The sequence below is a fragment of the Trichosurus vulpecula genome, chromosome 8, assembly GCF_011100635.1.
Source record: "Trichosurus vulpecula isolate mTriVul1 chromosome 8, mTriVul1.pri, whole genome shotgun sequence".
Classification (NCBI taxonomy): Eukaryota; Metazoa; Chordata; class Mammalia; order Diprotodontia; family Phalangeridae; genus Trichosurus; species Trichosurus vulpecula.
The window spans coordinates 32,866,413-32,890,613 of NC_050580.1; the positions used below are offsets into that span (position 1 = coordinate 32,866,413).

Genomic DNA, 24,201 nt, shown 5'->3' on the forward strand with positions numbered 1-24,201 from the left:
AGAGGGAGTAACTTGGCCAAGATCCCAAGCTAAGCGGACTTTCTAACTTTCCCATTTGAGGTGGTTTTCTTCCACTTCCTTGCCGAAGCATCTCTTTATTTGTTCTTCCCCTCTCCCTACCTTTCTCCCAATGGCCTTGGGTGCCAAAGCTCTTCACAAACACTAGCTATATGAGCTTGAGTAAGTTTCTCTACCTCTCTCTGGGCCTCATTTTCCCCTTCTGTGATGTGGAGGTGATGCTTGGATGATTTGCCCTGCTGGGTTATGGTGAGCATGGCCTTTGTCCTTATGAGGAAGGAAAGCTTCCTCCCAAGGACTATGTCTTTCTTCCATGAACCACCCATCTTCCCAGCCTGTCTGCATGCCTTCTGCTGCAGGGCCTAATCCCAGCACCCTGTGAAGTCCAAAGAGAGCCAACAAACAGGAAAGATGGGATGCAGGAGCCCCTCTCCTCCCTGACCGGCCAAAGTGTGTTTTCTATATCCTCTCCTTTCTCATCACCTTCTATCAATATGAGACGGGCCTCAGCACCATTGGCCTCCCTTTGACTTGGCTTGACAGCTAGGAACTATTCATTCAACACTCCAGTTTAACATAATTATCTTGCCCTGTTTATCATCTGTCTGCTGCCCTCCGCCCTCTGGTGTCTTTCAGAAACCCTCTCACTCACTTTTCTTTTTTTCATCTCTTTTCCACAATCTTTTTTCTTTCTCTCTCTGCCACTGCCTAACACCGTTGTTCAGACTGGTTTGTCTTTCTCTGCTGATGCCTCCCAGAGGCAGCTGGGGAGAATGGAGCAGTATTAGGGACCTACCAAACTCTGCCTTCCTGTTCTCAGGAAGAAATTGGAGATGGGAGCATCTCCCCACCCTTCAGGTCATCTGGTTCCCCCAGCAGAGTGAGCAAGTCTAACCTTAACCCCTGAGTTCCTGTCTTCTTTTCTGGTGAACTGGGTTGGATCACCAATAGGGGAGGTCCACTATCCCGCTGTCTCTTCAGGAAGGATGAGAGGGACCATTATCACAAAGCACCTTAAAGTTTGCAAAGATACGATCTTATTTGTGTCCCACAACAACCTATGAGGTGGGAACAGCAGGCATCAGTATCCCATTTTACAGATGAGGAAACTGAGTCTTCCAGAAGAGACATGACCTCCATTGGTCAGGTAATAAGTAGCGATGAAGTAGGATTTGAATCCGGATCTTCCTCACTTACCAGCTATGCGGCCATGGACAAGTCAATTAATCTCTCTAGACCTCTACATACTCACCTGTGAGATGGAGCTAATGGTAATGTCTATGATGCTCACCCTCAGAAGGCCGCTGTGAGGTTCAAACGAGACAGCATCTATAAATATTCACTATGATCGTGCTTAGGAGAGGGCCGTCTGGACTCCTCCTGGGGGGTGCTGTTCCAAATCTTCTTGGTCTTCTCCAGTTTCAAATACCTTCTTCTATCAGTAGAACGTAGCCTCACAGAGCTGAAAGGGACCTTGGAGGCCATCGCGTCCAACGCCTTCACTTTACAGATGAGGGAACGGAGGCACAGAGAAGTTAAGGGATTTGCCTAGAATCACGCAGCTAACCCATTTCTCCTAGAAGGCATGAATTATTTCATTGTCTTCTCGCATCCTGGCCTATGACCTAGCACACAGTAGGTATTCGATAAATGCTCATCAAACTGAATGACGTTGTTCAGCCTGGTTATATGACATGGGGGTGCCGTACTGTCTTTTGACTCCATCCTGCGAAGGCTGGGGTCAGAAGATACGTGGGTGAAAGGCCTCCTCCACCCCTCCCTGCTCCCTGGATGCTTTTACTGAAGAGGGAGGGGCACCCCATCTATTCACCAAAGGGAGTTTGAGAAATAAATCAAGCCTTTCTCCACCTGTTTCTGCCTTCTTTCCCTGTCCCCACTCCTGAGTGAGATAACAATTATTATTAGCATTATAATAACTATAATTGTTATATTAATATAATTGTAATACAATGTAATATAATTGATAACATTATCATAGTAATTAGCATTTATATTGTGCTTTAAAGTTTGCAAAGCACTCATAAATTATCTCATGTGATCCTTGCAACAACGTTACAAGGTAGGTGCTATTATTTACCTCAGTTTACAAATGAGGAAACTGAGGCTGAAAGATGTAGCCCAGGATCACTTGAGTAAAATGCCTGCGCAAGATTAGAATTCAGGTCAGCCTGACCTCAGACGCAGCGCTCTATCTGTAATATCACCAGCTACCTCCGGTCGGGAAAACTCTGGGATTCTTTGGCTTTTCCTTTTGATCCTGGGCTTTTTCTCAGCTGATTGGGTGTGTTTCCTTCTCCTCACAGGGTCTATCAGGTCCCAAGGGACAGCCGGTAAGTCCTCCTATGGGGTGTGGCATTCCTATCAGAAATGACACTTTCCCAGTTAGCTTTAAGTCAACCAGCATGTAGTAAACACCTACTATGTGCCGGGCACTGTGCCAAATTCTGGCAAAAATCCAGTCCCTGCCTTCGAGGAGCTCGCGGTCTCATGGGGGAGACAGCATACCAATTAGTAAGAAGATCTGTACAGAGGAGGTAGAGTAATCTCAGAAGGAAGGCAGCAGCAGGGGGAAGCAGGGAGGGTGAGAACCATGAAGGGCCTGACGAAGGTGGGGTTGGGGCCAAGCCAGGGAGACCAGAAGGTGGAGGGGAGGAGGGCCTCGGTTCCTCACCTTTTTTTGTGTTCTAATTGCTTTTTGTAGGGACCCCCAGGACCAAAAGGAGAAAAGGTAAGTCTCACTGTGGATTTGTAGGATTTACTGTTAACGAAATACGAAGACTCCCAAGAGATCAAGAGAAATCATGGCTTCTTAACACCTATTTTTGGCAATGATTTGGCATGGCAGAGCACGGTAGGGAAGGGCAGGTTGGGTAGAGCACCTGACCTGGAGTCAAGAAGACTCATCTTCCTGAGTTCAAATCTGGCCTCAAGTACTTACTAACCACACAAGTCACTTAATCCTGTTTGCCTCTGTTTCCTTATCTATAAAATGAGCTGGAGAAGGAAATGGCAAACCACTCCAAAAAGACCCCAAATGGGGTCACAGAGTCAGACATAACTGAACAGCAAAATGATGACATAAGCATGGTGAGGAGAGCCCTAGATCTGGAGTCAAAGAACCAGAAGCCAGCAGTCAGTCGATCCACCCTGTGCCCATCCAGGAACCCCTTCTTCAGCATCCCTAAGCAGTGGTCACCCAACCTCTGCTTGACGATCTCCCACTGGAGGGTTCCTTGGAACTGCCACCTCCCACGGCAGCCGTTTCAGTTAGGACAGCTCCAGGCCTTAGGAAGGTTCTCCTTGCACCGAACGGAAATGTGTCTCTTGGCAACTTCCAATCATTGTTCCCAATTCTGTCCCATGGGGCCTCCCAGAATGAGGCTAATCCTTCTTCCACATGACAGCCGCTCACACACTTGAAGACAGAAATTGAATCCCCCGTCAGTGTTCTCGTCTCCAGACTAAACAGTCCTAGTGTCTTAGAAAGGCAAGTAACACTTTCCCAGCCAATTTTTAAGAGGCTAGAGACCTGGATTCAAACTCTAGATTTATTTACTATCTGTTGGACCCTGGACCAGTAATTTCCCCTCTCTGGGGCTCATTTTCCTCTTCTCTATAAAACAGGAAGCAGATTGTATGATCTCCAAGGTCCCTTCCAGCACTAACCCAATGCTAGGTGCATGTTTAGCCTGGAGGTAGATGGGTGGAGGAAGATGGATTAGATTGGTCCTCTCTGGTCCTAGAGAGTGGAATTAGAAACAAGACAACAGATTTAGACACAATATAGACTCACAGATTTGGAGACAGAAAAAACCTTAGAGGCCACTGAGTCCCAACCCCTCATTTTACAGATGAAGAAACTGAGGCATAGTTTAATTGGCTGGCGCAGAATCAGACGGTTGGAAAGTGGATAAGAGCAGACACCCCCGTCAAGACCAGAGCTTGGTCTACTAAACCAACGTGCTTAGGAGTAACTGCCCACCAATGAAAGCTGTCCAAAAGGAAGGGATTATGGGGGAAGGGTCCCCCTTCCTTGAAGGTATTCAAGCAGAGACCAGGCAACCACTAGTCATAGGGATTGCTACCAGGCAGAGGCTCAGTGAGATGGCCAAAGAGGACCTTCCCCCTACTCTGGGATCCTTTGGCCAAAGCAGGCCAGCTCCTCTCTGACAATAGTGCCAGGCTTTCCATATAGTGAGCCCAACATCTGCTCTGAAGGTTACACTGCTCTGTCTTCCATTTAAAGCAAGTGCCTATGCTCTGGATACGTTCTTGTTTGGTCCTTTTCAGTCACGTCTGCTTCATGACCCCATTTGGGGTTTTCTTGGCAAAGATGCTGGCCTGGTCTGCCATTTCCTTCTCCAGCTCATTTTACAGATGAAGAAACGGAGGCAAAAAGGGTGAAGTGACTTGACCAAAGTCACACAGCTAGTAAGTGTCTGAGGCCAGATTTGAACTCGGGAGGATAAGTCTTTCCAACTCCAGGCCCAGTGCTTTATCCACTGCACCACCTAGCTGCCTCCTCTGGGTATGGTCAGTCAATTATTATTACTGGCCAGGCCAGAAACAGAAAGTTAGATTAGAAATAGGCCTGGCAGCCTATGGAGTGCACTCAAAGGGAGCCCCTCCAGGCCCAAAGCCTCTGCTCATCAGAGTTATTCCAACCCTACCCATACACCGCTTCTTGACCTTTCTGGGAAGTGATACTAGCTTCCTTCTGCAGCCTCGGAGGAGAGAGTGAGCCGAAAGAATCCCAATGTGATCACACGATGTCTATCACTCTCTGAGGTTTACAAAGCACTTTCCCCACAAGACAGGTAGTGGAAGCATCTTCATCCCCTTTTTGCAAAGTGGCAAATATTCAGCACTGTAAACTTACTTGTCCCAGGTGACACTGCTAGTCTAAGTCAACATGCATTTATTAAGCCCCTGCTGTATACAAAGCACTGGGGCTAAAAAAGAAAGAGTCCCAGGTTTCTCCTAAGGATACATACCAGCTGCATGGTGCCTGGCAGATTGGGGAACCCTCAACAGAAATCACTAGGCTATGAATGCGATGGGGCATCTTAACAATCATCTCTATTTCTCTTTCTTTTTCTAGGGTCAATGTGGTGACTACCCACACCGGGTAAGCAAATCACTCTTCTTCTTCTTCTTCTCCAAACTGCCTGCCCCTCCCAGTGGGCTCCTTCAGCCAGCATTTCTTGACCTGTTGCTAACAGAAGATGTATGCTCTTTCTTTCTTCCCCCCAACCCATGACATGCTTCTTAAGATGTTTTAGGGGGACTCTTCAGAGAGCAGATCAAAGCAAACCCTCAGTCCTCTGCTTTATGGAGTCTTGGGGATCGCCTCGTCTCTCCTGCCCCATTAGACTCTGAAACTCCCCGCCCAGCCAGGCATGGGCTGGGGCCATGCTCAGGGGGAGGAAGAACTGGAGGGTGTGCATAACTGTGTGGACAATGATGTGGCTGGGCGCTTGTTTGTGCCTATGTGCCCAAGGCTTGTGCCTGACTCCAGGGCTGACCACATGCTTCATGACATGTGCCTAAGAGGATTCCAAAGCCAAATATAAGCAGCTCTTTGGGGTGAGCCACACCCCCCTCTTGCTGCTATTGCTACAGATAATTGAAGGCTGACTGTCCAAAAGACTAGGGGTGAGGTCCTCACTTCATCCCAGCACTTTGACTGAAACCCAACTCCCAGGCAGAGGAAGAGATGGCAGGCTTGAGGCAGGGGCAGCCTTGTAGTCCCCTCCCTCCGTGACCCTGTCCCAGAGGCCTCTACATTCATAGCAAGACCCTTTGAGGTCATATATTTATGGCTGGGGAGCAGGCTGTACTTTGGAGGGTCAAAGGGCAAGGATGCTTTGGTTGGGATTCAACAATCAGAAGCCAAGTGACATCTCTATCCAGAAAAATGATCACTTTTCATTTGGGGGGAAGGGGAGGTCACCTCACCCCTCATCTGGTTACTATCTATGAGAATAAAGGGAAGAGGAGAAGGAGAAAGAGAAAGAAATAGTTCATTCAGGAATACACACTGTGAACACCGGGATATATTTACACATACCAGTAGGTCGCCAGGCATACTCCCAAGGCTAATAGTCCTACCCCTCCACCATTACCCTTTCAAGAATACATTACTGACAAAGGCAGAGTGAGCTAACCATGGGCCTCAAGGAGGGTGAAATTCACCCCAAACCCAGGACTCCCTTGCTCAGACCATCCACTTGGGAGATACTAGGATGAGCACCCACAAAACCGAAGTCACCCTAGCCAACGTCACAGGGGCTTTCAGGCAGCTTGGCTTTTTCCAAGACAATCAGCTTGAAGCCCAGGGCTAGTTGGAGCTCTGGTATGAAGACAACCAGCCAGGGGTATATGGATTGGGAAAGGGAGATGGGTGGGGCAGAGGGAACAGAGGGGACTCATGTGTTCCGGCCCTGATACAATAATAGAAGGCCATTTGGAACAATGGACTCATAGGATTGTTATGAGGGAATGGAAGAGGGAGGGGGAGGGAGGAAACTGACAGAAAGAGAGAGGAGAGAGGGAGAAAGAAAGAAAGAAAAAGAAGGAAAGAGAAAAAAGAAAGTAAGAAGGAAGGAAGGAAAGAAGGAAGGAAGGAAGGAAGGAAGGAAGGAAAGGAAAGGAAGGAAAAAGGGAGGAGGAAGAGGAGGAGGAGGAGGAAGAGAGGGAAGGAAAGAAGAAAGAAGAAAAGAAGGAAAAAAACCAAAACACTCATATCCCAGTCTCACAGAATAGACCAGTAACAGTGACCTGATTGATGGAATGGCCCAGTTGGGGGATCACAAGGAAGAAGAGACCAAGAGGAGACACTGTGAGCAGAGGGGCTTCCACCCTCTAGAAAGTTGTTCTGTGTCTTCACCATGACTACAACATCTAGTGTAAGCCAGTTCTCTGCCTCTCCCCAACACACAAACACACACACACACACACACACACACACACACACACACACACCTCCCATGGAGCTACAGAAGGATATGGCATAGGAACTGGGAGGAGAGGGAGAATCAGAGAGAAGAGATTTCTGGGTAGCCTTTGTCTCTCCCCTAAAGGCTCTGGTTTCCTGGATGTTCAATGGGTGACCTCCTCATTCCCCAAGATGACCCTGTGTGGCAGATAAGGGTTAAAGGGGGCAGAGGTTATGAATCCACCCTGAGGGTTCATTCAGTAACTGATTGGGACCTTTAGAGAAAGGAAGGAAGTGACCCTCCAGGTCTGGGAGAGGGAGGGACTGGCCTAGAGCTGGGACTGGTGATCTGGACAACTCACTATATGCTCTATCTCCGCTCTCCCTCCCGGCCCCCCAGGAATACCTAAGCACCACCCTGGCAGCCCTGCGCTCCAACCAGATAATCACCCTGAAGGTTTGTGGGCTCTGAGGACGGTCTCTGTGGAGCCTGCTCTGCCGAGGAGCAGTCATGGGCAAAGACCCCGATATCAAACGTCCCAGGGCAAAGGGAAGGGATTGTCTGGGGGTGCGGGGAATGGAAGTGGATTCTTTCCCAGTGCAGCAGTGAGCTAACAGCATGCCCCTCCCCCATCCAGGGCCATCCAAATGAGCTCCCCAGCAATGAGCAAACCCCACTTTTTCCGGGCTTTGTTTTAAGTTCCCAGTAGGTCTGTACATAGCCCTGGTGCATTTTTAATACCCTCATCATCACTATTGTAGATATTATTCTCACCCTTCTCCCCTTACATTTGATAAGAATGCTTTATTCTCATCAGCACCTGACCTTGGAGCCAGGATGCTGTGAGTTCTAATCCTGCCTTTGATGCATACTGGCTTGTGACTCTGGACAAGTCACTTGTCCTCTTGGGGTTCTAGTCATCGGTCGGTAAGCATTTATTTAGTACCTACTGTATACCAGGCCTTGTGCTAAGTGCTGCTCTAGGCAAGTCTTCAAGCAGCAGGCAAGATGTGGACCTGCGCTGATAGAGTTCCCTCACAGGTCAAGACCCTATGCTATTTTGTCCTTATGATTATTTTATAGAAATCCTACGTTATGATCATATCCCTTACTACTTAATCCATATTCGGCACATTCAAACAGCTGAGGACTCCAGAGAAATCTTGGGCCTCTATTTTGAAAACACTGGCCTGTCCCCAGTTGTAGGGTGAGCACCCACTATGACCATAGTGACCACACCTTCCACATGGCCCAGCCTCTAACGGCGTGACCAGCCCAGGCCGTACCACCCACCCCTAACCTCGGATTTGGCTGGCGTCTGTCACATTTTCTCATTTCACTCAAAGAAGACCCTAAAGGTCACTTAACACCATAGTGACTTACAGCATCAATTTCCTTCCCCCCAGGTTTGTTTTGTGGCGCATGAGTCAGAGTCTCCCCAGGCTGGTTAACCTCAGCCTAGCACAGTCTGTGTAAAGCCCAAAGTAAGGGCAGGGCACTGGCAGCATGATATTGGCTCATTGTGTTTGCCCCTCGGCAAGGCAGGCTCCTTGGCTCCAACAGAGCCACGTCAGATGGGCAGGGACGAGTGAGGGCAGAGGTGGGGAGATCTGGGGCAAACCTCTCGCTCTGAGGCAACCTCCAAGTCTAGGGCCACCAGCTGGCAGATCGGCCCCTCGGTAGGAGTGAGCAGCATCTGGGGGTGAAAAAAGGAACGGGAAATGGAGTCCCTTTTTCTCCTGGTATGCACCAGGCCCCCCAGAGATTAATGGGGCAAATCCTTAGGGATGCAGAAGGGGCAAAAGTTGACCCATACTTGACCTGTCCTTCATTTGGCCTGTATTTTCACTGAGGTCCCCTGATCTGGCCAGGATAATTTCTCTGTTGGACTCAAAAATGGATTGCTGGGAGGACAGGGTTATCGGCTGGTGCTGTTTACCATCAGTGGGTTGCTACAGGGATGGGCACTTCTAGCCACTAGCTTGCTGCTGCTGCCTGAGAAGATGTGGCTTCAGAAGACAGGAAGTTATCCAAAGAAGTCTTAACTTAGTCTCCGCTAGAGCACAAGCCCCATGAGGGCAAGCACTAACCATTCAATTAATGGCCCCGAAGGTATGGAAAAACATCAGCCCTTCCAAGAAAGGGTCGTGGGGCTGAAGGGTCTTCCTCTGGCTGCTCTCTTCCCTTCTTCCTTGTGTTGGGGGCCCAGGCAGATGACTCTCAGAGCTCTGAGGTTTGCCCTTTGGTCTCCACTGCCCATCGCTTCTCCTGTGTCTCCTCCACGGTTCATCCTCATTAATCTTTTTTTCCTCTCTTCTCTCTTTTTCTCTTTCCTGCCCTGCTCTTCTGGGATTCTCTGCATCTTCCTGGCTCCCTGTGACTTTGGCCTCTGTCCTCTGACCTCCTCAGCTGCTGCCTCTTCTCAATTCGGTGCGGCTAGCGCCACCCCCAGTCATAAAAAGACGCACCTTTCAGGTAGACACCTTCTCTTGACCCACTCAGTGGTTTCTGCAGGGAGGGCTTCTAGGAAGGGGAGGCCAGCCAAGCTTCCGGGCCCAGCAGGGCAGTGTGACATATAACAAGAACCCCAAGCTTGCATCAGGTCAATCCTCCATCAGACATTAGACCATGGATTCTTAACCCTTTTGGTGCCATGGACCCCTATGGTGGTCTGGCCCTTCTCAGTATAATCTTTTTAAATAGCTGAAGGAAATGTTAAATTTCAGTTAGAAGTTAGTGAAAATCACGATGTCGTGGGGTTTTTTCCATACAAGTTCACAGATCCCGTGAAATCTCTTCACAGACCACTTGGGGGTCAACAGACCTCAGCTTAAGAACCCCTGGACTAGGTGGGTTCATTCAGTTCTGAATCCTGTGATCTAATGGGGCCTGGTCATGACAGCCTTTCCCTCTGACTCTGGTATCAAAGCTGGTGAAAGGCAGAACAGCTGCATACTTTCAATGTTTAAAAAAAAACAAAACCAAAAGCTTAAACAAGAAAAGAGATTGCCCAAGCTGCCAGGAGCCTCCACCCCCATTTAGGGTATGGAATGTTTGAGATCCTATGGCACTTCAAGGTTTACAAAGCACTTTCCTTACAATAGTTACTTAAGATAGGTACTATTCCCCTTTTTACAGATGAGTAAACTGAGTCTCAAAACCATGAAGGGGCTTGGCTGTAGTCAAAGTTAGTAAGGAGGATAGCCAGGTATCCTGATTACAAGTTTTTTTTCTTTTTTTTAAATTTGAAATGACTTTTATTTTTCATTTTTAATTCAATTCAATTTTATTTTTAGTTCCCCACACATTGAGAAAGCAAGAAATAGCAAAGTCTGCTAAAAATACATATGGTTGAGCAAAACAAATTCCCAAATTAGTCATGTCCAAAAAGAAAAAACCCAAACCCCAAACACTTCTGCCTCAGTGTTTCATCATGTTTCATCAGGAATCCTCTAGAACTGTGCTGGGTTCCATTGCCTTGAGGCGGGTTCTCAAGTCTTTCATAGTTTTGTGTCTTCTTTCCACGGCACCCCCTTTAGTGCTGGTGAGTGTAGTTTGGGGCTTAAAGTCGCAGGGCCCTGTGGGGCCCTGGGAAGAGTATCTGTGGATTTGGGCCAGAGAGAGGACCTAGGTTGGATTCTGGCTCTAATGCTCACTCTCTGGGACCCTAGTCAAGCCCTTCCTCCCCTCTGGGCCTCTGTAAAATGAAGGGTGGACCAGATGACCTCTAAGGCCCCTTCCAGCTCTAAGCCTGTGACCCTCAGAGCTGGAAAGCCATTGTCCCAACATGAAGGGCACTTAGAGCAGGGGCAGTGGGAGCACCTGTAGTCAGGAGAGCCAGCAGCCCACTGTCTAGAGGGCTGAGAGCCCAGTGACCTGAATAAACATGCATCTCGGCAGCATCCGGCAAAACCGAAACCAGAGCTCTGATCAATGACTAAAAATACTGAAGGAATCTGCTGCATGTGTTACCTGACCCTGGGATGAGCCCGCCAAATCCTGGACAGCCTTTGGGCACTCAGGACCCTTAATCCAGGCATCATTTGGTGGTGAGCAGGGATCTGGGCTCACAGACCAGCTTCAGAGCGGCGCCACACTTGGCCGGGCCCATCGGCCCTGGGGCCTCTGGTGTGGCAGGAAATCTCCTAGCTGCTTTCTCTCAGAGGGGCTGCAGCTGAGGCGGTGGGTCTTATCTAGAGGCCTTCCAAAGCTAGACTGTCCCAGAACAAGGGAGGGCAACAAGGGAGGGCAGGCAATGAGAGCCAGAAGGCTTGAGGCTGGACTCCCCCATTGCCTCCTCCTGGGGCTTTGGGCGGAGCCTCAGTTTCTTGGTCTATAAGATGGAGAGAAAAAGAACCTGCCCCACCTACCTCACAGAGTTCCCAGAATCACTGCTGTCCATCTAGGAGGGTCCTCTGAGGCCATCTGGTTCACCTCAAGACTCAGAGGGTTGTGACTTGTCACACAGGAAGTTGATGAGATTTGAACCCAGGTTCTTTGACTCCAGAGCCATTATACCTTCTCCTTTACCAGGTTTACCAAAGTCCTTGCTAAACTATAAAGTGTTAGGGGGGTGAGAACTTCCATTCTTATTCCCAACTCCTCTCTCACACTAACTCTGACTATGGGCAAGAAAGTCACCTGAACCCTTATCTTCTGGATCTTCAGGGAGGACAATTATTATTGTTATTCATTATTAATTAACTAATTGTTTTATAATATCAATTAATATAATACTACAATAATAGATTAATATAATAATTTTATTTTATGATGATTAATTATTATTAATAAGGCAGCCCAGCATGATGCATAGAAAGCTGACACATAATGTTTAATAACATAGATGATGCTACAAGCATGGAATATTTGCATGCACATATTATTATATATCTCATTGAAGAGGACAATACATGAGAGACAACATGCCATAGTGGCTAGAGAGTCAGGGCACCCTGGGTTCAAGCCCCAGCCGGGACACATTGGGTGAGCGTGACCTTGGGCCAGTGGCCAACTCTGGCTGATGCCTATTGGTCAAAAAAAGGCTTCTCGACAGTGGGCGTAGCTCCCTATGCTAATGAAATAGGCAGCCTGGTCTGAATACTGATAGACCCTTGCTTTTGTATGGTGTTTACAAAGCTTTCTCTTGCAACAGTCTTTAGTAAAGATGATGGCAGCCACTGACATTTTTTCTATCATTCTAAGGTTTACAAAGCCCCTTAGATAGATTAGCTCATTTGATCCCCACAGTGATCTATGGTTCTTAGAGGGAGGGAGTACAGGCACATTTGTCCCCATTTCAGAGATGAATAAACCAAGACCCAGAGACCTGAGGTCACCCAGTGAGTTGCTGGACCTCAGGTCATCAGACTCCAAATTCAAGATTCTATCCATTTAACCAATCTACCCTAAGACAAGTTTTTGGTTAGTGCTAGAACTACTTCTAGAACCCGGGGTCCCTAGTCACCAGCCCCCAGCTCTTGGCCCTAAACCAGACAGAGCTCCTCCTCCCAAGAGCTGAGCTCAGATAATTTCTTTGGAGGTCATGGAGAAAATATGTGAGCTAGCTAAATGTCTGTCGGAGAGTGGCTTTCAGTGCTCCATATATGGGTACGCTCAAAGCTCCATGTGTGTGCAGAAGAAAAGGTCTCGAATTCCCCCTGCCAGGCTCCCCAGACACACACACACACACACACACACACACACACACACACACACACACACACACACACACACTGGGCTTGGCTTCCCCTGGGGGAGTGCACAGGATGGTCCTGCCAGCTACTCGTAGCATCATCAAATCTCCAGCTGGGCAAGGCTTTCAAGATCATCGCGGATCAGTTGACATATTTAGCCCGGAGAGAGCAGACTTGGAGGTGGGGGGTGGCTGCTGTTGCCACATATTCAGGTGGAATGAGATTTTGTTCTGCTTGGCCCCAGAGGACAGAACAGGAAGCAATGATGGGGCTACAGGGAGACAATGTCCTCTTGATGTGAGGGAAAACTTCCTGACCAGTAGACCTGTCCTAAAGTGTACTGGGCTGCCTCCAGAAGGCTGCAGGGGAACAGGGTAAGAACATAGAATGGATCCAGGACACCCGAGGCACCTTACCAGATAGCATAGGTGGCTATGTAGTCCATGTAGAGAGCACTGGGTCTGGAGTCAGGAAGAACCGAGTTCAAATCCAGCCAAAGACAGACACTTGTAGCTGTGGTAGCTGTGCGACTCTGAACAAGTCATTCAGCCTCTTTCTGACAGCCCCTAGCTCCCGGGCTTGTTGTGAGGATCCAGTGAGGTAGTATTTGTAACATCTTTTCTAAACCTTAAAGAGTATTCACTTTTATTAGGAAAGGTGGAATCACAGGCAAGTAAGCACCTCAATTTCTCTGCACCTCAGTTTCCTCAGTAAAAACTGAGATAACTATAACCACAACAGACCCTTAGATAGTGCTTTGACCTTTGCAAAGTCCTCTGTCTTCCTCATGAAAAGGTTTTGCAAACCTTAAGGCACCATCGAAATGTCTCACCCATCACAAGGGTTTTAGTGGATGCTGGATGGCCACACATTGAGAATTGATGTAGAGGGAATTCCAAAGGTGGGATCAGTTGGACTAACTGCCTTCTGAAGTACCTTCTCACTCTGAGAGTTCATGTGAGATTCTAACCCTTTTCTGTTACAGGAGAGGAAGACCCAGAGAGATTAAATGAATGAATTAGCCAGGGTTACAGAACTAATGGGATAGAGGTGAACTTGGCCTCGGGTCTCCCAATTCCAGACCCATCACCCTTGGGGCTATGGTAGGCTACCTCTCAACCTCCATCTTAATGTATCAAATCCTTGGAGGAGGAGGAATGACCAGTTGGTCAGTAGAAAAGATTCTAGAGGAGAGGGCTAGTCCCCCCAGGATCCTTGAAGGCAAATCTATGATCAAAGAATCTGCAAGCTGGAAGGCACCTCAGCCATCTAGAACTCATTTAGGAGGGACCTCCGATGGACCTGGACATCATCCAGTCCAACCCTTGACCATTGAAACCCCTCAAGAACATCCAGTTTTTCCTCAAGGACATCTAGAGTCCAATGCAATCAGTTCCATTTGGGGCCAGTTAGAATTTTTTAGGAAATGTCTCCTTGTATTAAGCCAGAATCAGTCTCTGTGTAACTTCCAACCATTGGTGCTAAAGTCCTGCCCTCCAGGAGAAAATGGAAGGCCAATTGAAACTGATGGTTCATTTGAGCAAAACACAATTGTCTTAAGATTAAGAAAATGGAGCCACAGTGCTTCCCCACAAATTTAGCTCAGAGAATGACACTGCCTGATGTGACATTAGCGAGCATCTCTGTACTTTTCTGGGGCAGTCAGCCTCACTCCTGGAACCAGTTGGGAAAAGGCCAGTGTGGGAATGCCCCCTCCCCACATCCCTTTTGGGGGCTGGTGCTTCTGGCTCTCCTCCTCTGACTGCCACACTCCTTCCTGCATGTGATCACCAATATCACCATCCTCACCTCCTTCCTCACAATCATCACCATCACCTTCATCATCACCATCGGAGGGCTGAGGCTTCCCTGGGGTGCATAGCACAGTGGTGGGAGCCCCCACTGCTGCTCAGGGCAGCTTCCATCTTCTAACTCCTTGTTTCCATGAACCTCAGGGAGAACAGGGACAAGCAGGCATCCAAGGGCCCCCTGGGCCGCCTGGTCCCCCAGGACCTGCTGGACCTATTGGACCTCTGGGTAACCCAGGAGAGCCAGGGCCTATGGGGCCACCCGTAAGTATGATCATCTCACCACTCTCCTCTCCTCATCCCTTCCTGTAACTTCTCATGCAGCCACTGAGATGGAGAATAGCCACCTGGTCCCCACTCCTCCTGCCCACTGTCCAGTGAGTTGGGGGTAGACTTTCACCTTTCAAAATGTTACCCCGAAGAAATGCTGGCATCATTGCCCCGGCTCATGAGTTTGATCAGGGGCTTTCCAAGAGGTAACGTTAGGGCTAGGGCTGTGACCAGAAAGCAGACCAGGATTCACCCAGTTGGTCTTTTCCTTCCAAGGCCGAGGATTGCCTTGAAAACAATCTCTGGACTGTTGGGTTCAAAAAGAAGTGAAAGGAGGCGTGAGCACCCACAACCCAGCCTCTCTAATGTTCTGTCTCTCTCTTGGCTCACAGGGCAAAGCAGGAGAGCCAGGAAAGCCAGGCAAGGATGGAAAGGTATGTTTCTACTCTGTTCTTTGGGGCCTCTCCGCCACCATGGTGGCACTGTGATAGGGTCACAGCAGCACCTGGAGGGAGCCCATCAGTTGAGCCAAAGAACAGTAGGACCCAAGAGCCACTGGTCCAGAGGGGATCCTACGGAGAGGTCATTTAGGCCATTTCCCTGCCTCCAGATGGAGCTGCTGTCCAACTGCAGAGCAAATAGGAATATTACTAGGATCATGGGTTTCCGAAGCCCACTTATTGCAAGTCACATTCTTACGATTAAATGCCGGTATGAGAGAAGAAGACGGACAGTCCCTGGAAGAGACAGGAGGGCATTGGCCTTGGAACCTGGAGGCTGGGGCTCTTTCACGGGCAATGGTCACATTTAAACCTGAAAGTGCTCTAGAATTCAGACTAGTCCAGTCATTGCCAAAGATCCAGCAATCTAACCCAGTTCAAACCCCAAGACCCAACATATCAATCTTGTAAAGCTTCAGGTCCAGAGCAGATCACAATACCCACACGGGCCCAGGGCCAGGCGCGTGGGAGCCGTATTTCCTCTGGTTCAGTCTTCCATCCCTACCCACCATGGCTCCAAGCACAGTCAGCATTGTTATCCTCTCCCAAGTTCCCTTCTTTTCCCTTGGAAATGTCCTTCACCCGAGAGAGAATACAGCCATCCCTTCCAGGAGAAGGTGGGAACAGCTGCCAAAGATGGGGCCCTCGGGGACTCGAGTGCATTCAGAAATAGCTTCAGGAAGCCTGAGCTGCTGGGCTGCTGGAAGAAGTTGGTTTGTAGGGAGGGATCTGAACTTGGAGACAGGCAAGTTTGGGGGGAGGGAGGATGTGTGGAGGAGGTGTGGACTTGGACCAGACCAAACCAAACTATTCCATCTCCAAAGATGATCTCGCCCATTTTCATGGAAAAAGCATTCCCCTCCTCCAAGTAGCTCCCTGTGGGACTTTATGTAAGCCCCTTCCCCTCTCAGGGCTTCAGTTTCTTCACCTATAAAAGGAGGAGCTTGGTCCAAATGATCTTCCAGGTCCCCTAAGTCTCTATGCCCTGTCTAATTGGAATGCCTCCTCTTGACACTAATTCAGCTTATAAATGCCAGGCATACGTGTTCTGCCCCAAAGAGCCTCTCCAGGGTCTGAACACCCTCTTCAGTCTTCTAGGGAAGGATATCTTAGATCTCCTAGGGGACCCATATGGGAGGCACTGGATGAAATCCATCCTGGCTTCTTACCACCTGTGTTCTCACCTCTTGGGCTCAGTTATCTCATTGGAAAATAAGAAGTTTAAACTAGGTGACCCCTAGGGTCCCTACTGGGTCCTAGATCTTAAGATCTTAGGAATGGAGAATTGACTCCCTCTGAGTGCTCCCCTACACCTATTCCAACCAGCCTTTTTTTTAAAAAAAAATAAGTTTTATTGATGCCTTTTGTTTTTATACTCTTCGAGAAACACCTCTTCACTTCCAATTGAGCCCTCCCTTATAACATGAAAAACGTTATGAAAAATCATCTGATAGAGCGATCTCAATCAACCAACCCACCCATCAATAAATATTTATTAAGCACCTACTATGTGCAGGCTCACCTAATAATGTATACAGCATGCTGCCCGAGTGTCCCCCACCTCTCTGTCGAAAGGAGAGAAGCATGCTTCATTATCTGTTCTCCAAGACCATTCTGGGGTTTGCAGTTGTCCAAAGAAAGAACCAGATTTCTCCTTGGTGTGTTTTTTGTTTCCATTACTTTGTAATCATCGTATACATTGTTCTTATTTCACTCTGCCACAGTTTATACCAACCAACTCTTTTGGGTAGTTTTTGAATCATAGAAAGGTAGAGTTTGAAGGGATCTTACAGATTTTTTGATTCGACCTCACATTTCAGAAGAGAGGAAGCCAGCTCCCAGAGAAGGGATTTGTCCATGGATGCACAGCGAGGAAATGGCAGAGCCAAGACTGAAACCCAGAGCTTCAGGCTCTTGAGTGATTCAATGTTCTTTCTTTTTGCCAACACCACCTTGCATACACCATGCTCAAGGTGCCTCTGTGGGATTGCTGGTCTTCCTTTCTCTCCTCACCCAAAGTAACCTTTGCTATTGCAAGCCACTTAGGGAAGAAAGACTGTCTTATACTCTGCTCTTCCTGTCACCCACAGGGATTACCTGGATCTCCTGGACCAAAGGTGAGAGCAATGAAGCAGTCTGGTGGCTTGTGATTGGTAGAGAGACTGGAAAGAGGATGAGAGAGAGAGACAGACACACAAAGAGAGAAAGAGACAGAGATGAAAGACAGAGCAGAGACAGGGAGGGAAAGAGAGAGATGAGAAGCAGAAAAAAGGGAGGGAGGGAGAGGGAGGAAGGGAAGGACAGAGGGAGAGAGAGAGAGAGAGAGAGAGAGAGAGAGAGAGAGAGAGAGAGAGAGAGAGAGTGCTGGGGTTGATGAGATGCAGCTTTGAGACTCATGGCAATGTATCATCTGGCCAATGGCACAAAGCATAGCCCAGTTTGGCTGACATCAAAACCATCTAGGAAATCAATCAGTTCCCCAGTATTCATTCAGCATCTGCTAATTACCCATACTAAGTACGTGGAAAATACAAAAGGAGTATAAAGAATGCCTCCATACTCAGGCAAACTGAGCAAATCAGAGAATGTTACAGATGGAAGGGACCGCCAAGATTGTGTAGTCCAATCTTTTCATTTGACAGAAAAGGAAATATTATAACAAGAGCAGGAATCCTATCTACATCATTCCTGACACATGGTCATCCGGCCTTTGCCTGAAGACCTCCATTCACTGGTAGCTCACTAGCTCATCCAGAAAACAGAGAGCAACATCCCCAAAAGTCATGCAGCCAAGGAATGCCATGCTTGAGTCTAGATCTCCTGACTCCCAGCTCAGTGCTTTTTCCCATACCACACTTTGGGAGAACCAAAAGATTAGAGCACATGAAACACTTAAATTGCAACATATGTCAGAGCTGAAAGAGCTTGTGGAATAATGAAAGATTATTAGACTTAGGAGTGATCCTAGAGCGAACTAGAACTAGGCTATGGCCATTGGGGCTTTGCTTCAGGGTACAGAATTTTAGAGAACTCTGCTAGTACTAGTCCTGCTATATATAAACAACACAGCTTAGCACCTAGTTAGCAAGAATAATGAGTCAAACTAGGTAACTCCCAGAAATTAGGCTTCAATGATCCCCCTCCCCATCCCTGGTAAATAGCGTCTCTAGCAGCAGCTTCACCCCTCCTTCCCTCCTCCTCCATCCCACCCCCAGCAATTTCATGGGGGGGGCATTGCTTTATGCCATTTGCCCTAGGGGTGATTTGTGACATTTGCCCTGAAAGCCTTAGTTATGGCTTTGCCACAGAGACCCTCTAGTCGACCAGCCTCAATTTAAAAGTGAGGTAACTAAGCCCCGGAGGAGTGGAATGGTTTTCCCCATTGCATAGGCTTTAAGTTAAAGAACCAGCATGTGAACTTAGGTCTTCTGATGGCAAATCCAAGCTCTCTCCCCTATACTCTGGAATCTTAAAGCTCAGTCATAAAGATGATTAGACATCATCTAATCCAACCTTCTTATTTTATACATGAGAATGGAGGCCTAGAAAGGCTAAATGATTTGTCCAGACTCACACAGCTAATTTAGTTCAGAGGCAGAAGTCTAGAACCTGCATCTCTTGACTCCTGGTCCAGTTGGTTTTCTGCTGTACCTCAGCCTAGAACAGAAAAATGTCACACCCAGAACCCAAATGCGGCGATCCAGATAATGAAGGGCAGTAAAAGGGAAGGAGTCGCGCAGGTTTGTAATGGTGGTAGATGGAAGTTGAGCTGAGCCTTGAAGGATAGATATAATTTGGAGAGGTTGGGAAGCTGCCACCAGTGATGGAACCAGCAAAAAGATAGTGTGTGCAAGCCATAGTGAGGAGACCAGCCTAGCTTCACCTCCAGTGCCCAACCTTTAACTTCCACAGTCCTAGAATGACTAATGCAAGTGAGTACAAGGAGAAACAGAAGGGAAGGATCTTGTTTGTTGAGGAAGACTATGATTAGACTCCCCTATTGGCTTAATATGGAGAGCCATCGTTTTAATGGTGGCAATGAGTCAACAGTGTGACAAGGCAGGTCCTTGTGATGGTTTAAATTATCTTAGCTTTGGAGTATCCCAAATGAGAGAGACAATCACCCTTGTGTCTTCCACCCTTGTCAGAAGCCATTTGAAATATTCTCTTGAGTTCTGGATGTCACATTTTAGGCATCCACTGGACAAGATGACCTCCAAGGTCCCTTCCAACTTGGGTGTTTTGTGAGGAAGCATACTGTTGAGAAGAAGGACACACAGAAGGGGGTGACTGGGGTGGAAAGAGAACTGAAAAGCATACCAAAGGAAATGGGGATGTTTAGCTTACAAAAAAAATACTTAAGTGGGAGAAGGGGGGAGGAGAGAGGTATCACGTGAAAGAGTTTTAAACTTGTTTTGCTTGGCCCAAAGACAGAACTTAGAGCAATGGGGGAGCAGATGCAGGGAAGCAGATTTTAGCTCAATATGAGGAAAAACTTCCCAATGATTCCAGCTCTTCCCAAGGAGACAAGGCTTTCCCGGAAGCTGTGAGTGCCTGGGCACTGGAGCTCTTCCAGGAAGGTCTGGGTGACCCACCCGCTGAAGATGTTGACAAGTTCACACACAGGTTGGACCACATGCATGGAAAAGTCCCTTCCAGCTCTGAGGGTCCATGGGCCAAGAGCTGGGTGAGAAAAACAAATGGCTGTCTCTGGTAGGCAGTCATCAGAGTCTTCAGCCTAGGGCCAGCTCACTGGGTAAAGGGCTTTTCTCTTTGCTCATGAGCATCGTCATCCTAATGATCTTTTCTTTGTCTTGGCAGGGAGACCCCGGAATTCAGGGATATCATGGACGAAAGGTCAGGGGGAAGGACATGTGGGGCAAGTGGTGATGGAAGGAATGGGTGGTGTGGGGAAGCAAAGGGGGCACAGCCAAAGCAAATGTTTACTAAATGTCCTGAGGCAAGCCCATGTTGACTGCCCAAGACTCAAAAACTGGCCCTGCGAATAACATTTAACCAGCCTATTGGAAATATTCAGAGGTTCCAGCTCTCGGATCTTCTCAGCACTATCCCCCCTCCCCCCGACCAATGTCTCCCCTCACTCTTGGTGTACTGAAAAGAGCCTGGACTGGGAGTCAGCAGACCCGGCCTCTGTTTCTTTATGACTCACTCGCTGCAGGCCCTCTCTGGGCCTCAGTTTGCTCGTCTGTGACATCTGATCGCTCTTCCAACTTGGACATTCTGTGCTTATGGCATCATGCATAATGGCAGAGGGTGTCTGAGCCTTTGATGGAAGCAGTGATCTCCCCTATAGTTTGAGAGCGCCTTGCAGTGGAAAGAGTGATGAATGGACCTGGAGTCAAGAGCCCCAGGGGACAATGTAGGTTTTGTGATCAAGGAATAGTGGCGTGAACCTCCTGAGCCTAATCTGAAAAATGGATGTGACAACAATCAAACTGCTGGTCTCCCAGAGAAAGCTCTGTGCAAATGAAGGAGAGGAGGGCTCAGAGTACCCCGGGACAAGGGCTAGATTTGAAATCAGATCACCTTTTGGTTGCATGATTACCAAGTTTTCCTTTTTGAAGGGGGTGACTAAGAGTGCTCATAACTATCATTTACGTCACGCTCTCAAGGTTGGCAGCACTTGACAAATGATATTTGATTTCATCCTCACAACCCTGGGAGTCGCTTTGCCTCTGCCTCAGTTTCCTGAACTGCAAAATGTGGCTAGTAAAAGCACCTACCTCCTCGGGTTGTGAGGATCAAATGAGGTAATATTTATAAAGTGCTTTGCAAACATGAACGGACTATAAACATGTCAGTTGTGATTATGGCAATCTCTTTGTATTCTGCCTTCATCAAACTTCATCTGGGGTATGTGTTCTCCTCTGGTTTAAGTGGACATCGATGCACTGGGAAGTGTCCAGAGAAGAGCAACTGGGGTGGGGAACGGTCCAGGTCAAGATTGGCCGAAGGACCAGAGATGGCTAGCCTGAAAATGTAAAGGTTCCATAAGGACATGAGAGCTGCGATCAGGTGTTGGGAGGGCTGTTATAGGGAAGAGGGATTGGCCTTGTTTAGATGGGCCCAGAAAGGCAGATGACCAGAAACTCTAGGTGGAAATTGAAATGAGAGCAATTGAGGCTGGATGTCAGGAAAAACTTCCGCTGGTTAGAACTGTCCTAAAGTGGACCAGGCTGCCTTGAGAGAGGATGGACTCTCCATCCTTGGAGGTCTTCGAGCCAAAGCTGGAGAACCACTGATCAGTGTGTTAGAGTGGGGACTCCTTTGGTGTATGGGTTGACCTGGAAGAGTACTGGAATCCTTTCCCCCTTTCAAATTCTGTGCTTCTGAGGGATATTTCAAGTCCCTTTACTCTCTGAATCTCTGATTCTCTGAATCTCTTAGTATTCTTGCTCATTCTCAATGGTCCTGATAGGAAATTACCCTGCCCTTCAGGCACATCCTAGGCACCCTCCAGGAATGGGAACCCTTAAGAAAGGAGGCAGGAAGCAGAAAGGACATAGAGGACAAGGAGAAGGAAGGAATGTGAAGGGGACGGTGGAGAGCGCCAGAGACGTGCATTCTTTGCACTCTGTAATGGGGAGGGCTCCCGTCACTGCAGTGTTTTATGGAAGGCAGGCGGTGAATTGGTGAGGCCTGAGAGATCTTTAATTAGTTCTGCATAAACTGAGAAGTTTGTGTTATGTCAGGAAGTGAAAATTATAGCCCCCATGGACCCCTCCGTCCATTCATGCAAGCCCACAAAATTTACTACCTCCCCTTTCTGGAAACTGTCGGTTTTCCCATTAGCATCATCTGGCCCTTTGCAGAGAAAACAGGGATCTGGGGCTGGAAAGTGGCTGCCATGGCCATGGCACCTGGGAAGCATGTGTACCCACTGTCAGAATCATCATTTCCTGCTAATGGCAGCTGTGGGGCTGGCTCACCCACACAGCAGTTTGTGGGCTTTTGAGGCCCTGTCAGAGAATGTACCCCATGGTGTGGCCCAATATCCAGTGATGAGGAAGGACATAATTCTATAAATGGGGAGGTCTTGGTCTCTTCTAATCTACCAGGACCTATCTGACCAACCTAGGATGGTGTTCTAGTATTTTAAAAGCTGTTCCATTAGAAGGTTAATTGGGCTTTTTCTTCTTGGCCCCACAGAGCAGAACCAGGAACTCTGTAAAGAAGTAGATTTAGGGTGGAGATGAGGAAAAACTTCAAAATGACGAGAGCCATCAAAGAACAATGTGCTCCCTGGAAAGGTAGTGAGTTCTCTCCCACTAGGAGTCTGCAAGCACAGGCTGGAGCACCATTTTGGGAACTGTCATAGAAGGCACTCCTGCTCAGATAGGGGCCGTACCAGATGGTGCTGGAGCTCCTTTCTGGAATTCTGTGGCTTTGGGTGAGGTTTCACCTCAGTTCAGTGAAAGGCATAGGCCAGATATGAATTTGTATGGACCAAATATGTGATCTTGTTGTCCGGCGTGGTGGCTCACGGCCCCACGAGGAGCCGTGGAATTGGCTAACCTTATAACAGTTTCTATTCCTAGAACACTTTAAGGGTCACTTTTACAATAATCCAGTGAGATACCATAATTATACCCATCTCACAGCTTCAGAAACAGAGACTCCAAGAGATCATAAGATTGAAGGATTTGGGGCTGGGACTTTGGGGAGTGTCTTGTCTAGCCCTTTTATTTTGGACAAAGGGGCATATGGTAATGAACAGAGAAGGTACTAGACTTGGCATCAAGAAACACTACACTTTGATCATTTATGTTTGTTACAAAGAGTGTGGGGGTGGGGAAGAGAAATGAAAACAAGAGAAAATAAATGCTAGCTAATTGGAAAAACGCATTGTTTTAAAAGAAGACCTGGGTTAAAATCCTGCCCCCTGAGACCTACTGGCTGTCTGACCCTAGGCAAGTAGTTTAATCAACATAAGTCTCAAGCCAGCTGTCTGTAGAATAGGGAAGATGAGAGGGAGTGTTGTATTATTTGTGTTTGCTTAGTACACACACAAAAGCCTAAATTAGGGCCATTGTCTAATAATACTTATAAGGACAGCCCAGGCCAAGGTTACCCTGGAGTCAGAGGCTCTAGGAAGATGTGACTCCCCAAGAGAAGTCCCAAGGGGACCCTCCAATGACCCAAAGAAAAGCCAGGTTGAAGAAGATAGGACCAAGGAACATGTGGACCAAAGGCCTCATGCCCAAGAGTATCCATCCCCTTGTCTAGAAGAGGGATCTGTGGAGGAGATGGACAGAAGGACAAGGAGAGGGGACAGAATAGTCCAGGGAAGGAGACTTGACAGGGACTTACAGCTGGGACCCAAGATCTAGAGATCAGAGAGCATTGAATTCAATTTGGATTTTGCAGATGAGGGGAAAAGACTTGTCCAAGGCCCTGCAGTGGTCAGGAGCACAGCTGGGGTGCCCACTGGTCCTCCAACTCCTCATCTCATGCTCTTTCTCACCATGGCGCATTACCTCTCTGAGATTGAAGAGCTCTGGTGGTTCCAATTTGGCCCCAGAGTTCTGATAGAACATAACCCAAATGAAGGCTCCTGGGAGAAGAGTGTGGAGTAGTGGAAAGAGCCCAAGAACCAAAATCAGGAGAAATGGGTTCCAGTCCCAACTCTGATACACGCAGACCTGAAATCTCATTTGGGCCTCAGTTTCCTCATCGGTCAAATGAGCTAAGGAAGGAAATGGCAAACCGCTCCAGGATCTTTGCCAAGAAAATCCAAATGGGGTCGTGAGGAGCCAGACGTGACTGAAATGAGTGAACGTAGAAAAGAAAATAGCAGCGGGGGTTGAGGGGTGACGTTCTCAGACTTGGGCTCTTAGGAAAATCCCACTGGAAGCTGTATGGAGGATGGATTGCAGAAGGGAGACTCTGGAAGCAGGGATACTGGCTAGAAAGAGACGCCACTGGTTCA

The 24,201-nt window shown here is 48.0% G+C and overlaps 1 protein-coding gene across 1 annotated transcript in view; it reads left to right on the top strand.

Moving 5' to 3' along the window:
- COL13A1 (collagen type XIII alpha 1 chain) overlaps positions 1-24,201 on the top strand; it is a 206,236-nt gene that overhangs the window by 120,256 nt on the left and 61,779 nt on the right. Inside the window, exons 11-18 of the mRNA XM_036736467.1 lie at positions 2,343-2,369; positions 2,741-2,767; positions 5,141-5,167; positions 7,377-7,433; positions 9,387-9,452; positions 14,629-14,745; positions 17,342-17,368; positions 20,073-20,108. Coding sequence (XP_036592362.1) covers positions 2,343-2,369; positions 2,741-2,767; positions 5,141-5,167; positions 7,377-7,433; positions 9,387-9,452; positions 14,629-14,745; positions 17,342-17,368; positions 20,073-20,108 — 384 coding nt within the window. The remainder of the gene's footprint in view (positions 1-2,342; positions 2,370-2,740; positions 2,768-5,140; positions 5,168-7,376; positions 7,434-9,386; positions 9,453-14,628; positions 14,746-17,341; positions 17,369-20,072; positions 20,109-24,201) is intronic.